Here is an 18182-nt window from a genome sequence, read left to right on the forward strand (position 1 = left end):
CTAAACTAACTAACAACAACAAATAAATAAGACTGAAATCAAAGCATAACTGAAATTGAAAAGCTTAAGAAAAAGTTCAGCAGAGAAACAAATCTCATATCACTATTTGATGCAAAAACATGTAAAGAAAAACTAATCTACAATCAACCAGTTGAACACATTTGCATGAATTAAAATTGCATGAATGGAAAATCTAAACTATCAAACTTGAAAGCAATAAATTGACATACATGAATGAAATCAAAGCATAATTACAAAATAAAATCTACTCTACCTTACATTCTAATGTGCTCCATAACATCTACTTCACATCTCCTTCCATGTTGAGAACATCAAAGCTTTATTCAAATTCTTCAAAATTACAAAGTACAACAAAGCTCTCCAAAGCCATCAAGGAAGAACTATAAACTCCAAGCTACGCTAAGACTAACAAGCTAACAAATGAAGGAGAGATATCTCCTATTTATACAAAAAGATGAGAAGTCATCTCATTAATGAGAATCCATGAATCTCTCCCTCTACCTCTAGAGTCTTAATCAAAATAGAAACTGATAAGACACATGTCTTCTTAGAGTTTCAATACAATTAGGAAATGTGACACATATCCTCATGATCCCATGATTCTTTCCACTTAAATTCGAATTTGGCTTTAGAGTGCCACATAAAGGTCTTCTAGAAGCCTCCTTTTGACCTACACATGTCAACAATCTCAACCCACTTGTTAGGTATAAGCATATGCACATTATTTCCTAATTTTTAACCACAAATTCACTTAAAAAGGCTAAGAATTAATAAAGTTTGGAAAAACATAAATGTGGTCCAATGATAATGAAAGTAGAATGAATGTGGTGACATAGTAGTGAAATGGAGGTGATATAATGGGCATAATAGTGAAAGTGTAATAGAAATTAATGACATTTTCAAGACCCAACATACCCCCCAATTGATGTTATTGCATGTCCTGATGCAATATATATTACATTAACTTTTTTTTTATCCTTGAGCTTTGGCTTAACTTTGCATGCTATCATTTGATAACTTCATATTTTTGCAAAGTGTTTTACTTGAATTGCAACATGGTTGGTTCTTGTGTTACAACCAATTTTTTTTTTTTTTTTTTTTTCTCGCATTCTATTTTGATCTTTGAACTTTTCATAATGATATTTTGATTATTGTTTGCAAAGTATATCTTTATTGGATTGCATGATAGTTGGTTCTTGTGGGACAACCATGATTTTGTTTGTATCCAATTTATCCTTTAAACACTTTTTGAAAAACCATTGTATGCTCATAATAACAATGTAATAGTTGATATATGTTGAAAGTATGTAGGCTCCTGCATATGATATAGACATGGAAAAATATGAAGATGAATGTATTCCCCCCCAACTGATGGTATTGACAATTTTATGAAATGAAGAAGAAAAATGTTTTTCCAACAATTATCATTCTAGCTTTTTATGGAATTCTATGGTCAAAAAGTTAGCAAATGACGTACCTTAACTTACCCTTCGGAATGTATGAGTTGTATGTGTGGTGGCTGCAAAATTATGATCATATTCTTCTTCAAGTGGCTGAACAAGAGGAGTCATGGATAAAGGGTTAAGATTACTTTTTTTATTGCTTCTACTAAAACTTGTTGAATCTGCTCCAAAATGCTGATAATAATAGTTTTCATGTCTTCAAACCTCATTGGCACAATATCTACTATGTGAAAAGATGTTCTGATGTCGAACATAGCAGAAAATTGTTGACTTAGTGGCCATTAAAGGATGCCATAAGTCAACACGAGAACTCTCACCATTGATGACAATGAGAGTCAAGATGCTCAAACACATCTTGCTAGGTACGAATAGTTTTTCCGATGTCGAGTCACCTAGAAGATCTGATGAACAAGGGACATTAATGTATTCTCATTGTTTGTCAGCATGAGAACTTGCCATTAAGGCATGCAAACCTCAAAGTGTCTTTACAAGGAACTTAGACTCAAAGGACTATGGACTCAATAATTTTCATTGAAGGAAGGCTTATTTGCGAAATGAAAATAACAAGAAATGAAAGATGAAAATGGAAGATGGCAATGGAGAGCAGAAATGGCAATGGGCAGTAAGCATGTGAATGAACTTCTTGCTTTTATTTGTGGGTTATAAATGGACAAAAAGAGATGGAAAGTGTATGTGAATGTAAATGGAAAATATGGAGTGAAATGAGGTGAATGGTTTATTATGAGGTATGGATGTGATGGAGACAATAGTATCTGAAAGTTTTTCAAGTGTTTGGATCTGATTTTGCATCAACATATTTCCTCTTTGTTGCGGATCATCCTCTTATGAAACAAATTGGTCTCTTAGAGAGACACCATTCTCTTGTAGTCATTTGTCCTCCCTCCTAGAACCTGCAAAAAAACTAATACTTCTTCTGCAATAGAATGTAAGATTATCAAAGAAGAGAGGTGATCAATCTCTCTAGTTATGACATTTACACACAAAACTAAGAATTTGTATTAATGAAACAAATTCTTAAAGGAAAAATCAAAAGAATTTATACATGTTTTGGAATTAGTGCCTCAAGTTGAATGTTGCTTCTTTTCAGCAATTTATTTCATTATTTATCGTTTCAAACTCCAATGATGGATTTCTCATTGTGTAGATCTTGTTGAGATCTTTCCAACGATACTTGAATCATCAAAATCTGATTTTGTATGAGAAAGTTAGGTTGATTTGAACAATGAGGTCTTTCAGCTGCAAATTGATGTTTAGCTGCGAAATTGGACTTTAGCGACGGAATGTGCACAGTTTCTGTAGCTAAAAATCTTGAATAAAAAGTTAGCCATTCATCTTTCATCATCGGTCCAAAATTAATCAATACTTTCAGAAAAGTGAGCAAATAATTTATTCATCTCATTAATTCAATTTTTTTTTTTGACATGCGGCGACTTAGTGTGGCGACTTAGTGATAACACAGACTTTGACTATCATTTGACCAGGGTTTTTTCATTGATTTGGATCAAATGAATAGGACACCATCCATGTACTGACATTTTCCCAGCTACCCATGTGGTTTGTTTCGTCTCTTGACTCCTATAACCTATAGAAGTATGAAAATCGCTGCGGAATCAGGCTACATTCCATAGCTAAAAGACAGTCTCAAGACTACTGATTAAAGGAATTCTAGAAACTGGATTCAGTTGTATACTAATTGTTGATTTATTCAAATTGCTTACAGTATACTGCCACCAAACAGCAGCAAAGCTCCCCACTTCCTTAAGGATATCTGATGTATATTTTTGTCATTTATTATGATGTCAAATACTCGCTGCTCAGGAGCTTTAATGGTTGGATCAATCTCAGCGAGGTGAAACCAAAGCATATAATCCAACCTAGCTGTAAGTACAGTTTGATAAAGATGAAGTGGAAAATAGTCATGAGCTTGATTAGTGCTTTTCATGGGATTACGAGTTGACAGAGATTGTTTCATTGCAGAGTTTTGGCTGAAAGTATAGTTAGACTGCCAGGCACGTCATAATAAAATCAAACATGTACACAGAACTTGTCAATGAAGACAAGATCCACGAGTACCAACTCCTGTGCCGCTATTTTAGTGAGTACAATGCCAAGTAACCTACAAGAACGAAAGAACATAGGAATAGCCATTAAATGGGTGCAATGGAGAAGCATCGTGTTCAATTGGGATACGTCTCTAAACAGGTGTGAGAGTCAAGTGCAAGCTTATTAAAGACGGGAGGCATTAAGGGCGGGAGACGTGGTGGAGTAAGGTTAGATGCCAGCACATAGTTGATTCCTAAATCAGAATTCCCTTGCCGAATTAAATCACAGCCTGTTCATTAATTAAAATCCGTTTTTCTTCACGCGGCAGGAAAAAAGAGGCTTCAGAGAACCGAGAAATTCTCTCAAACCGCCACGAATTTCTTAAAACGATTTCTGGGTTATCTAACTGACCCTATTGGCGAAAAAACCCATGTTTTATTTTTCCCAAATTCATCTCCGTTTGGCCAGATCGTGCAGTTGAAGTTTGACGTTTTTTAGTGTTTTACGTTTTCCTGAGTTGCTGCATTCGACTGTGAAATGAATTTTTGAGAGAAAAAATTGTTTTCAGATGTATTTTCAGTGTATGAATTAGTGAAAAAAATCTCCAAAATGGCATACAATTGTCCTCCAGCATCATAAGCAATCGGTTTTCCAAGTCGACTCAACTCTGTTTCAATATCAGTAATAGTTTTGTTGGTAAATGACTGAAGGCCTGGGATGATAACTTAATTACAGTTTCAAGATGCTTTGAAAGCATCTTCACAAGATATTCTAATCCCATTTTGTGTGCTATACATTTATGATCTAGATTATTTGAAAAATATTCCAACTCTCTTCGTTTTGCAACAGCCATTTCAACACTTTTGTTGATATCTGCGAGCAATTCATAACACCAACCCAAGGAAACTACAAACACTATTTTGAAAGCCATACAAGAGTTTTTTTTTCTCATCTTATTTTTCTTTACAACAATCCAAGCAATTCTATCTGTCGAATTTGCACTTTTGATTTTTTTTTTAAATGTTCTTGCAGGTTTGTTTTAAGGTCAAAGCTTCAAACAAGAATGCAGATTTCTATTGAAGCCACAGTGGAGACTAGAATTGGGGATAACCATTGATTAGTTGTTTTTTTTTTTTTTTGAAATTGTAAATTTTTATAAGAAGGATTAATGATTTTCAATTTCAGGCAGCAAAGACTTCAAGTAAAATATACTAAAAACAGGACTTTCACTGAGATCTTAAGCTGATTTTTTATCAATCTAGGTTGGGTGACTAGGATAGGATCCATGTCGGGACAATTCTGGAGATGACCATGTGGTCGGTTTCTTCATTGGATGCCTGTACCCTATTAAACCTTGAAATTAGCTGCGAAATTCACAATTAGCTGCGGAATCATACTGCATTCTGCAACTACTTTGCAGACTTTTATTAAAACAGGACACAATGTTTTGAGGACCACTACAGACCATACCCAGTCAATCTTGGACAACTAAACCTATCAAAGCAGTTGAATTTCATTATTTTTTTTTATTATATTTTTTTAACTTTTTTTTTGAATCAATCGAAATGATGATGTTTATTTTTTCTCCCCTTTATTTTTTTTTTACTCCTTTTTCTAATCCTCCAGATCACACAAAGTGCAGGAGGAGAGCATACTCAAGAAATTATTATTTTTTTTTACATAACAATTATTTTTCTGATCCTCCAGATCACACAAAGTGCAGGAGGAGAGCATATTCAAGAATTATTAAAAAAAAATTAGATGTAAGAAGTAAGGTCTCCTAATTACACTTCCCCGGCAACGACGCCAAAATTTCTAGTCAATTTAACGTCTTAAATTGCTCTACATAAATTATCAATCCGGGTATCGTACACTGATGAAGTGTGGTGCACCATATGTGCTTAGTTAACCTTTTTCTTACTTCGTTGTTTTATAGTTTATGTTGTTTTTGGGGTTTTGTTCCTGTTGGTTTCCTAAAGTGTTTAACGAAAATGGAAATCTTATTCTAAGGTCTTAAGAATACTTTTAAAGGTTAAGTATGCATGTAGATTTCAAGACAAGGTTTATGTCCCTTATGGTAGCTTCCAAAATTTAGCACTTCAAAAGATCTCAAAACATGCTATTAATACTTAAACAAGAATGTAAATATGCAGCTACTTAAATCAAACAAAATATGAAATACTGATTATGAAATCACTATCTCTGCTGCTCATCTAATTACAGAAATAAAATCTAAACTATTGCACTCAAACAAACCAAAAATTGCAGACTAACGAAAGCAAGATCTATTTATTTCACTTATAATCTGATAGCTCGCCAAGTAGCTTTTCGGGGTTAAGCCATGGCTCCAAAGATAACGTCAATAACATGAAGAATTGATATCTAAATTGCCTACTTGCAAATGAAAGTAAAATCAAGTCACTTCACTTATAATCTAATAGCTGGCCAAATAGCTTTTCAGGGTTAAGCCATGGCTTTGGAGATAACGTCAATAACATGAAGAACCTGATATCTAAATTACCTACTTGCAAATGAAAGTAAAATCAAGTCACTTCACTTATAATCCGATAGCTCGCCAAGTAGATTTTCGGGGTTAAGCCATGGCTCTAAAGATAACATCAATAACATGAAGAACCTGATATATAATTGCAGAGATGAATGTAAAATCAAATCACTTCACTCATAATCCGATAGCTCGCCAAGTAGCTTTTCGGGGTTAAGCCATGGCTCTGGAGATAACGTCAAATGACATGAAGAATTTGATATCTAAACTAACAACAGCAAATAAATAAGACTGAAATCAAAGCATAACTAAAATTGAAAAGCCTAAAAAAAAGTTCAGCGGAGAGGCAAATTTCATGTCACTATTTGATGCAAAAACATGTAAATAAAAACTAATCTACAATCAACCGATTGAACACACTTGCATGAATTAAAATTGCATGAATGGAAAATCTAAACTATCAAACTTGAAAGCAATAAATTGACATACATGAATGAAAACAAAGCATAATTACAAAATAAAATCCACTCTACCTTACATTCTAATGTGCTCCATAACATCTACTTCACATCTCCTTCCATGTTGAGAACATCAAAGCTTTATTCAAATTCTTTAACATTACAAAGTACAACAAAGCTCTCCAAAGCCATCGAGGAAGAACTATAAACTCCAAGCTAAGCTAAGACTAACAAACTAACAAATGAAAGAGAGAAATCTCCTATTTATACAAAAAGATGAGAAGTCATCTCATTAATGAGAGTCCATGAATCTCTCCCTCTACCTCTAGAGTCCTAATCAAAATAGGAACTGATAAGACACGTCTTCTTAGAATTTCAATACAATTAGGAGATGTGACACACATCCTTATGATCCCATGATTCTTTCCACTCAAATTCGAATTTGGCCTTAGAGTGCCACATAAAGGTCTTCTAGAAGTCTCATTTTGACCTACACATGTCAACAATCTCAACCCACTTGTTAGGTATAAGCATATGCACATTATTTCCTAATTTTAAACCACAAATTTACTTAAAAAGGCTAAGAATTAATAACGTTTGGAAAAACATAAATGTGGCCCAATGATAATGAAAGTGAGATGAATGTAGTGACAGAGTAGTGAAATGGAGGTGAAATAGAGATGATATAATGGACATAATAGTGAAAGTGTAATGGAAATGAATGACATTTTCAAGACCCAAACCCTCGCTGATGGTAAGGACTGGTCTAATTTCTTCATCCTCAAATTCAGGCTCTTTGGTAGGTAGAGAATTTTGAATCAAGGTAAATCTGAGTTTATTTGATGGACTCGGTTCTGCAGTGGGTAAAGGATAAGGTTCTTTGTAACTTCTCCATTGGATATTACCATGTTTCCAGACTAACACCCAATGTAAGCATCTGCAATTGCGAGCCAAGGTCTTCCTAAAATCAAAGGGTGCCCATCCGTTGGGGATTGGGTATGTAAAACTAGAAGGTCAACGAGGTATTTCCATGAGTCAACCGAAATAGTGATATCTTCTAGCTTCCCTACTGGTCTAATAGTAAACCAATCCGCCAATTCTAAGATGGTGGGAGTTGGTTTCAGGTTCCACAAACCCAAGGTAATCACAGTTGCAGAGGTTATAACATTAATTGTTGCCCCCAAAATCTACTAGTACATTTCGGATATCCACCCCATTAATCTACACTGTCAGAATCAGATTCCCAGGATCCTTATATTTGACAGGTATAGATTTCCCAACATTATATCTGAAAATTTCCCATGACATGAATACTAAGTGAGTCCTTTGGTTTTCTATCAGGTTTCTTAGAACAATATTTTTTAATTGTCTTAGCATAAATTGGTACATCCTTCATACCCTGAAGTAACAGAATTTTAACAAATAAATTCTGTAATTCTCCCAAAAATTCAAATTTATGATGTACTTTGTTTGCTCAAAGATAATATTTCAAGATAGGGTGGACCAGTCTGACACCCTCTAGTAGCAAAAGTTTGTGAAGGAGTTTTTTGCTTTGTAGGAATCTGCGTTGGCTCATCCCCTATCGTTCTTTGTTCTAGTTATGAGACTTCATCATCGGTATGCTCAACAATTATAGGTGAAGTCTGAGTATTGACCACTTGACCAGATCGAAGATTTAATTCATTACATTCCATAGTGGCAATACTATATGCAGGGAGGTTGAGTGTCTCAACCTATTGAGCCCCTTTGTTATTTGGATTCGGATTGGGTTGGACAGGCAATTGAGGATGAAGAGGAGGATTACTAGTGGGCATATTAGCAGGCAGTTGTAGCTGCTGTTGTGGCATAGGTTGGGAGAATTGTCCTGAAGGAGGAGGAGGAGGTCCACGCCAATTCTGGGACCATGAAGAATTCAGACCAAATTGAGGACACCCGGGTTGCCAGGGCATTGAATACTGGTAAGACTACGCCCAAGAGAGTGAAAAAGGTACAAACTCTTGACCAAAGTTTATATTATTAAAATACTGAGACGGGTCTTGAGGCATACCTTGATTCATACTCGATGGTCGTGGTTGTTACACAGTAATTTGTCACTGCCTTCCTGTCAGTCACCCTGCTGTGCCAATCACTAAGCTTCATGCCTTCTGAACTGGCCCAAAAAAACCCATTTTCCTAAAGTTTTGTTCATCAGCGCGTCTGTTTGAAAAATACCCGCGATGACTGGCGCTCCATAGTGTATCCCGCGCGCTGCTAGCTCGGAAGGACATCACTTTTCCGCGCTGGTCGCCAGCGCGCCTTTCCCGTGTTCTTCCGCGCTGACATGACTGTCCTAGTTATGTGGACGCGGCGACATCGCGTCAGTTTCCTCATAATCCGCGCTGATCCAGTTTGGGCGAATTTGTTCAAACAACCAGCCTTCCAGATAACTCCAGGCTTGGTTGTTAGCTTTGTGAATGTCGACTCCCTTCTCTGGCATGTCTGTTCGACCCTTTGCAACCACTTCCCTTGGAGATAAGCTCATCCTTCCACCCTTTTAGGAGGCTCCTTCTCCTACATATACTTCCACCATTACCATGAGCAGCTAGTTAGACATAGCTTGGATTGTATAGAGCTTATAGTGCTCAGATTGCTGCTACTATAGGTATTTGGTGTGCTAGGTGTGGAAGTGATTGATTGCTTAGGGAAGGTTGTTTTGTGTATGTGAGAGAGAGTTGTTTGTCCTGGGAGAATCATCCTCAAAGGTGAATGCTTGAGATACATGCTGACTGGCCCCTCCTGAGAAGGTTACCGACGTCAGAACATTTGGTTGTACTCTTCTCTATTCTGATTAATAATAGATGACTGCTATTATTGTTCCATTCTCATTTGTACTTGCAATGGTTAAATGTGAATTACATCTTTTCTGACTGATGTATGGTTGCTTTTACTAGATTTCACTCTTGCGTTTGTTTCCTCTTCGTGTGTGCAGGTATCTATTCGCGGAGATCGCAGAGGATTGTGACCAGCCAAAGCGAAGGAGCGAAGGCAACATCTCTTCGTCAAACGACAGCGCTGGAATCCAAGTAGGTGCTCTTTACCTCTTGTTTAATTGTAATTAGGAACATGCATAGCAGCATTGTTTGATTGTTGCTAGACCCTTGCTGGGCTAGTAGGGATCGCCTCTATCCGTAGAGGGGATTTACCTCATCAACAGTGGTTACCATGGCTTCCTTGATCCCATAAAATAAAGTTGTTTTGCTTCTTCATTCGTCCCCGAAAAGATTGCCTTCAATCCAAGAAGAGACGGGCAAGTGCTCATGGAATGACTCTGTTCACATATAGCACAAGCCTCCACAAAATGTAATGGACATTCCTTCAATGATTGCTTCTTCCTGCATTGAGGGCAGAAAATAGACATGGCCTTTTCTCCTTCCATCTACTTTTGCTTTGCCTGCAACACGTCTAGCTGTGATGATAATGTGCTCAGGATATCGGTTCTCAGGTTGTCCAGTAGATTCCCAATTTTAGCCTTTGTAACTACAACGCTGGATGTTTTGAGAGTTTGGATTCCATACCTCTGTCTCGCAACCCCTTGTTAATCTAGGTTGTCATTGATGTCAATATGGCAACGTTTGTGATGGAAAATTCTTGTGACATGTGTGGTTTCCCAATGATGCCCATTGATCATAATACTGCTCATGGAGGATCCAAGGATTGAATACAAACATAATAGAAACAATGGAACCGAGGAGAAAAGATATTGGAAGCCATCAGAAGAGAAAGAGAAAGAGTAAAGAGGAGAAGCCATGAAGCCAAAGAGTAAGAGGAAGAGTTCATCAAAAGCCATCAAGGACGCAGGTTATCGCATATGCCCAAGGGTAAGTGTTATCGGAAGAACAAAGAGCAACAACGATACCAGAGGAGTAAAGAAGAAAACATCGAAGGAGCCATATCAGAAGTATCGCATGTAATATATGCCCAAGAAGAACCGATAGGAAGAAAACAGTCGAGGAGCATAAACAGAGTTATCGGAGGTCACAAGAAGATAAGCCACAGGAGCAACAACTATCGGAAGAGCAGAAGAGTGAAGAGAAGTCAGAGGAGCAAGAACCCAAGAATAAAACCATGTGATAACACTGCATCAAAGAATTTATATCGGAGGAACTTTATCGGCGGTTCCATTATATCAAGTTATGTAAACATTGCCCAAACCCCCGATTGCAATATAATGGAGTCAAGAAATGAACGACGGAGATCAAACCCTAGTGCCTGCGGAAGAAGAATGGCAGAGGAATAGATCTGAATCGTCAGATCTGTTAGATCGATGGTGATTAGCAACTGTGGGGGTAGGAAAGTATAGATTTCCTTGATCGTGGCTAAAGTCCCGCACTCAATCCTAACCGTCGATCTCATATTCAACTCTTAGATCATAGTCAACTGCGGGGGTTAAAGCCCTTTTAATCCGCGTGCCAGTCGAAGTCTCGCAAACCATAGATTGCGATATAATATGCGGACCCGATCAGTGTATGGTAACAACCCTAACGTAATATCGCATCCGCCTATCGGAACTTTCATATCGCAAGACTTAAAGAGATGTTATGTTAAAACCCCCGATTGCGATATGTAACACGGACCCGATAGCCCCATTACAATACGTCTTAATATGACATCGCATCTGCCACATCGCAAGCCTCTTTAAAGTCTTGCCACATTGAAATCCGCTGATTGCGATATGTACTGCGGACCCGATCATTTTATGGTAACAACTCTATTGAAATATCGCATCTAGTGCATTGCAAGCTTTAAAGCCTTATCACGTCGAAACCCCAATTGTGATAGTATGCGGACCCGATGCACCATTATAATACGTCCTAAATAAATATCGCATATCGCAAGTCTTGAAGAGATGTAATGATGGAAAACTGTTGATTGCGATAGAATTGTGGACCCAACATATTTATTAACAATTGTTTAATATCACATTGCATCTGCTCATTTGGAAATAGGGGCATCGGCAATGTTATATCGTGAAGCTAAAGGGTTGCGATTACAGAAGTTTTATGAAGTTGTGATTGTGATTTAAGCAATGACGTGGCATGTGGGACTGCCAGACATCTATTATAATATGAAATCCTCCGTAAATAAAACAAGTTTATGAGTAATTGGATGAATATCCATAAGTCGATCTCTCCTTCCAAATTCATGTGTCCTTTGGTAATTGGTGAAACTCATATATATATACAAGTTGAAACGCTTCACTTCAGGTAACGGATTTCGGGCATCTATCACAGAGAATAAAGAAGTTCACAACTCATGAACTTGAAGAGACAGAGGAAACCGAAGATCGAGAAGTCGAAAGGTCGAGAAGTGAAAGGTCTAGTAGACGATGAAGGTACAAAAGAAGTCGAAGATCGAGTGAGAAAGTAGCAAGCCATAGGTCCAGCAAGACACAAGGAAGCCAAAGGCCCAGCAGGACAGAAGGAAGTTGTAGGTTCAACGGGATAGAAGGAAGTCGAAGGTCCAGCAGGAGCGAAGGAAGCCGAAGGACGAAGCAATTTTGTTGATTGGGTTAATCTTTGAAAGGCTCAGACCTGTGATAAATTAATCTATGGAAGAAGTACAAAATGCAATTTGAAGAACAATTTTGTGAAAGGAAATAAAGTTTCATTTGTCATCATTTGAAGGGAGCAGTAGATAGCACCAACATTAAAGTGTTTGTGAGTTTGTTTCTTGGAAGTAAGATATCGCGACAGTAAGAGGTAACTTTGTAGACTTTGTGTGGGCAATATGAAGAGTTGTGAAGACTCCTTCATATGAAGATAGGTTGTCATTAATGATGTAGCATGGAGACTACAGTGAAGCTGTAGATTGACAGAACTCAGTGAAGAAGATTTTGGGAGCAAAGAATTACTACCAAACATATCTTGACAAGATAGGGTCAGAGCCCTTGGGGTTGGTGCCTCAGAATTGGAAGGATTGGTGTCTTTGGAGTTGTTGCTCCTAAATCCAACGTTGGTGCCTTGGCAAGATAGGGTCGAAGCCCTTGGGGTTGGTGCCCTAGAGGTTGGAGCCTCACAAAAGACCAAGTTGGTGCTTGGCAATAGGTTGGAGCCTTATATATATTGTTCGTGATTTATTGTAAAGATTATATTAATAAAAGCATTTATTCCTATTGTTCATTTTGTGTTCTAAATATAAATGATTTAACTGGTAAAAATAACAATTGAAAATGAACACTGATTCACCCCCCCCGCCCAGTGTTTCCAACAATTGGTATCAGAGCCAGTACCTTCACTTAAAGTCTAACAGCGTGACGGTTGATCACTAGAACACAAATGGCAAAGCCAAGGAAGAAAGTCTCCAATCCTCCTAAAGATGTGTCTCCCTCTACCACTGAAATAGAAGTCAATCAATTTGTGAAGGCTCCATGGTTCAATGGAAACTTTGATATATGGAAAGCAAGAATGAGGAATTTCTTAAAGACTCAAGGCAGTGAAATCTGGAAATCAGTGATTGTTGATAGCATGATGGATGGAGAATCCAAGGAGTACAATGCAAAAGCAATGGAGGCAATCTTGAATGGGCTACCAAATTCTATAAAGAAAAATTTAGGAAAATGTTCGTCAGCGAAGGGTATATGGGACAAACTTCATGACCTTCACTCAAAAGGAGCATTGACCATGACCACTAGTCAAGAAGATAATGGAAACCAAAAAGGAAATCCAGAACCCATCATAGAAGCTGAAAAAGAGAATGAAAAAGATTTTGAAGAAGATCTCCTCACTAAACTTATGGCTGCCATGGAAGAGATTATCAATTTGAAAAAGGAAAACGAGGAACTCAATAAGAAAGCACTAGCTGGTGACCAAGACCAAACAAGGAAGAAAGTTGACCTTGTCAAGCTTCAAGTACAAGAAAGGGATGAAGAGCTTGCCAAGCTTAAGAAGGAATTTCATCAAAGCAAAAGAAAGCATCATGAAGAAGTCATATACACGACAAATCAATTGGATAAAGCAAAGAAACAGGAAGATAACTTGTCAAGCCACCTTGAACAAAGGCACCAGAGCTTGAACAAACTTGAAGCAAAGATTGGTCAATACAAGGAAGAGGTCTCCTCCCTTAGATCACAACTAGAAGAAGCAAGGAAATGAGCACAAGGATCTGAGAAGACAATGGAAGCATTGGCAATCATAGAAGGACGGGTTGATGAAGCAGAAATGGAGAGCAATCTAGCTAAGGAAAATGAAGAAATCTTCATAATGAAATCATCTCCCTTAAAATAGAATCAAATGAAGCAATACGTATCAAGGAAGAGTTTGAGAAACAACTTGCTAAGAAGAATAATGATTGTGAAAGATTGGAAGAAGAGATTGTCTCCCTCAGAAAAAAGGTTGAAGGGATGGACAAATTCTTGAAAAGCTCTCAAGCCTTGGATGACATGCTCAACCATCAAAGATCCTCATTTGATAAATCAAGTCTTGGTTATGAAGGAGAATCCTCAAGCAAGAATGATAATGCTTCAAACAAAAAGGATGTGAGGAAGCCAGAAAGAAATGTTGATGCTCCCAGTTCCAGCAAAGCCAAGGATAAGAGTCAAGGCAACAATGAAGGAAATCCTATTCCAAGAAGAAATGTAGATGATGTCAAGTACACAAGAAGAAATGGTTATAATCAAAGGATATCAAGGCAGAAATACTTCAGAAGTACATCAAGGAAACCTTCTTCTCCCAGGTACCAAAGTATATTTCTTGGTTATTGCTATTCTTGTACAAACTTTGGACACATGGAAAAATATTGCAGGGCATACCACAAAGATAGACACTATGGTCCCCAACAATCTCCGAGAAGAAATTTTGCAGGAAGAAATCATGAATTCTTATTCATGAACAACATAGAATGCTTCAAGTGTCATAACATTGGTCATATGGCACGTAATTGTAACTTGATTTGGGAACCTTCTCAAACTAGAACTATGCCAGATAAGAAAGTTACACAAGTATGGAGAAGGAAGCAAATACAATCCGAAAGTCCCTTGAACTCTCCAGCCAACAACACATGTTGTTGACTTGATGAAGATATTCTTGATATTTCGAGTGTTTGATGATGGGATTCTGCAAAAAGAGACCATGCATACAGTTAGGGGGAGCTTGTTATTCTTTATCATTATTGCAGAAGCTATCCATGGAAGGATCCTTATGAAATCCTTGATAAGCTATATTAACAATCATTCTTTGATAAAGATCATTTCTCAGGAGCACTACATTGAAGAACATGATCTCGTAACCATTCTTTGGGCTGCTAATGAAGATGTTTTTCCACTTGATCACTAAGGATAAATTGGAGTAGCGGAGAAGACCATCCAATGCTAGAGAAATAGGGAAAATAACTATGTTGTTGGTATTACAAAAGTTGAATGTCTCGACTCAGGGATATGATGTGAGAACAGGAAATCAAGGACAGTAATAGAGGCAGCCTTCAAACAAACAAACACATCTGGGAATGGAGCTTGAAATAAGAGTAGTTGGAAGAATCTAGCATAATTGAAGCATTGCAAAAAGTTGTCAACTAGTAGAAAGAATTTAAAAGATAGTCAAGGATTAAATATTAAAAGAGGGGGAGAATGTTGTGCTTTCGAATATAGCTCAACAACTTAAGGAGAAGCACAGAGATACAAAGGAATCCTGATTTGAAGAAAGATAGCGAGAAAGAAAATTTCTGTGGCATTTTCTCTTGATTCAGACTGTGAAGGCCTCTTAATTCTAAATGTGGAGACAACATAATACAGTGTAGAAGCATATAGGGGGGTAAAAACAAAAAAAAGGACTTGGACATTTGGTGCATGACTATTTGAAGCATTGAAGTGGAGCATACTTAAGCATTATGAAGAAGTTATGAGACATGAAGAGGGGATAATGTGCTAGTTGATGATGAGGCAGCGATCCTTCTATCTTGAGTAAAAAGAAGAGCACCATGACAGGGGTAGTAACATACCCATAAAAATATTATATTCATAAAGAACAACAGTTTGACAGGGGGAGCAGCTCGACAGGGGGAGTCCTTGTGCACTCCTTTGACATTGATGTCAAAGGGGGAGAGAAGAAGAATATTGCCATCAATGACAAATGGAGAGATTGTTAATCTAAGTTGTCATTGATGTCAATATGGCAGTGTTTTTGATGGAAAATTCTTGTGACATGTGTGGTTTCCCATTGATGCCTATTGATCCAGGTGGATGTTGGTGGCCACCCACCTATCCCATTTGGACCCCCACAACTGTCTCTTTCAGTTTTTCTGTTTCCTTAATTATAGCACAATTTACTATTTTTAGCAGTTTTTCGGGTCCTAAACTTCCGGAGCCGTTTTGAGGCCCTAAACGGCGTTTTTTGGGAAATCCACCGCCAGTGATTTTTCTTTCTAAAAATTGTCTTTTTCGTTGTAGTCCTCAGAAAGATCTTTCCAACGGGCTATCATGCGCATCAAACGGAGATAGTACGACCAATTCGCGACCCCGGGAAGTTGATGTACCAACTTACCCAAAAACGGGGCCCACAATTTGGCGTTTCATCTTCTAGGGTTAGGTTTTGGAATGTGAAGGGTTTTCCATTGTTTCTCAACAATAAATAGGCCCTCGAGCCTCATTGTAACACAGTTTTTGGAGAACAGTTTAGAGGCATGTAGCCGACACATCTCTTCTCAGAGATAAGCTACCATCGCCCTAGCTGGGTTATTTCCATTTCTATTTGTAAGCATATTTTAGTATTTTACAGTAATGAAATGAAGTATTATTTCCGCTGCATGTTTGTCTTTATGGTTATCTCTGTATTTTATTGCGTTCTTGTTTAAATCTGGATCAGTGGTATCAGAGCAGTCTGCTTTTTCTCTGTTTTTCTTTGCATGTCCCCAACGAGGTCGGGATATAAGGAGTTAGGTCTAGAACTGGTCGAACCCTTGCAAGACCAGCCTTGCAAATCTCGACAACCTCCCATGGCGGATGAGAACAAAAACGAGGGGGTAGGAGATCCTATCAAAATCTTGCTCGAAGAAGCCCTCGAGCGACAAAGGAACGCGATGATGGACAGCTTTGCCCAAATCCTTCAGCGGCTACCTAGAGGCGACTCATCGGCTTCCAACAGCTACTCTGGAAATGCCACACCATTTAAGGTACAAGTTAATTTTGAAATCCCCATCTTCGAGGGTCAAATAGACGCAGATGCCGTAGATAAATGGTTAAATCTGCTCGATGGGTATTTTTCTGTTCATGAATTTTCAAGTCGAGAAAAGATTGTTTTCGCTCTTCTAAAAACAGCCCCCCACGTCAAGGACTGGTGGGAAACCTACTGCGAACAGAAGGATGAAAGTACAGGCTCACTGTTTTCAGCCGCACCCACTTGGAATGACTTTCAGGATGCCATCAAGGAGCAGTACTACCCTGTCAAAAACTATGAGGACAAATACATCAAATGGACCACACTGCGATAGGGACGAGACCAAGATGTGTCGGAGTTCACAAACATTTTTCATACCCTTCGCACACAATTGGGTATCAAAGATTTTGAGCTGCATCTGGTACTCAAATACTGTCGCTGTCTACACAGATACATCCAGGAAGAGATGGAGTTCTTGAACATCTCCCCACTCGGCACAGCATACCGATATGTTGTCAAAATCGAGCAAAAGTTCAAACAGAAGAAGCGAGACTTTGGATCTACAAATCCAAAGCCCAAAGGACAAAGCCAAGGCAGGGTGACCCAAGACAACTCGTCGAAGCCACAAGAAAAGAACAACACCACGAAGCCGAAGAAGGACACGGGAAAGTGGTGTGAGTTCCACAAGAGTCCCACTCATAACACAAGTGAGTGTCGGACCAAGTAGTCGCTGGTGGCCGAGTTGAAGGCTTCCGAATCAGATGCATGTTCCGACTCTGAGTCAGAACCCAACAAGGGGAATGACAAAGGAAAGCAAATCATTGATGTGGATCCCAGCGCCACTGTTGCTACTGCCAAGATCCAGAAAAATGAGCCCGAAGATCCAGAGGAGGGGGAACGTCTTTTCCACTCACAGATGTGGGTGAAGGGTTCGCCACTGCAATTCATTGTCGACAGTGGCAGCCAAAAGAACCTCATTTCAGCAGAGGTCGTGAAGCAGTTGGCCCTACCAACTACACCACACCCACAGCCGTACAGTGTCGGTTGGCTTCACGAAGGACGAGATCTCAAAGTTCGCCAGCAATGCCGCCTTCCCTACAGCATCAAGCCCTTCACAGACGAGGTATTGTGTGATGTTACACCTCTGGATGTTTGTGATGTACTATTAGGCCAACCATACTTGTGGAGGCGACATGCTGTGTATGAGTCAAGGCCTCGCGTTGTCATCATTTCTTTGGATAATTCATTATACAGGATACCGGAGGTAGCCCCACCTACCGCCACCTCTTTGATCACTGCTAAGAAAGGCAGCAAGCTCATCTCACAGACTAGGAAATTTATTTTCTGTCTGGTTCGCTCCCAAAGTAAGGGGAAGATCGTTGCTACATCCATGACCCCCGCGAAGGGTTCCTCCACACAGCAGCAGCAACAGAGGGATACAGTCGTGACAGAACACAGGAACAAATTCTCCTTACCCGGAGGGGTACCACACAAGTTTCAGGTGGGCGACAAAGTTTGGTTACATTTGCAGAGGGAGCGCCTTACCAGA

General features: G+C 38.6%; 1 protein-coding gene across 5 annotated transcripts in view; it reads right to left on the bottom strand.

Moving 5' to 3' along the window:
- Positions 1–235: 235 nt before the first annotated feature.
- Positions 236–18182, bottom strand: part of BGAL17 (beta-galactosidase 17) — a 434395-nt gene continuing 416448 nt past the window's right edge. For 4 of the 5 annotated variants that reach the window (XM_089411528.1, XM_089411525.1, XM_089411523.1 and 1 more), the window contains one exon: positions 236–691. In XM_089411528.1, the coding sequence (XP_089267654.1) occupies positions 673–691 (19 nt within the window). In that variant the 3' untranslated portion in view covers positions 236–672. Of the gene's footprint in view, positions 692–6565; positions 7000–18182 lie in introns of those variants that run through there. The other variant, XM_089411526.1, reaches the window with a different exon arrangement.

Source organism: Pinus tabuliformis, chromosome 3_1 (genome assembly GCF_031772625.1).
Source record: "Pinus tabuliformis cultivar Carrire ecotype Pingquan chromosome 3_1, CPIR1, whole genome shotgun sequence".
NCBI classification, from domain to species: Eukaryota; Viridiplantae; Streptophyta; class Pinopsida; order Pinales; family Pinaceae; genus Pinus; species Pinus tabuliformis.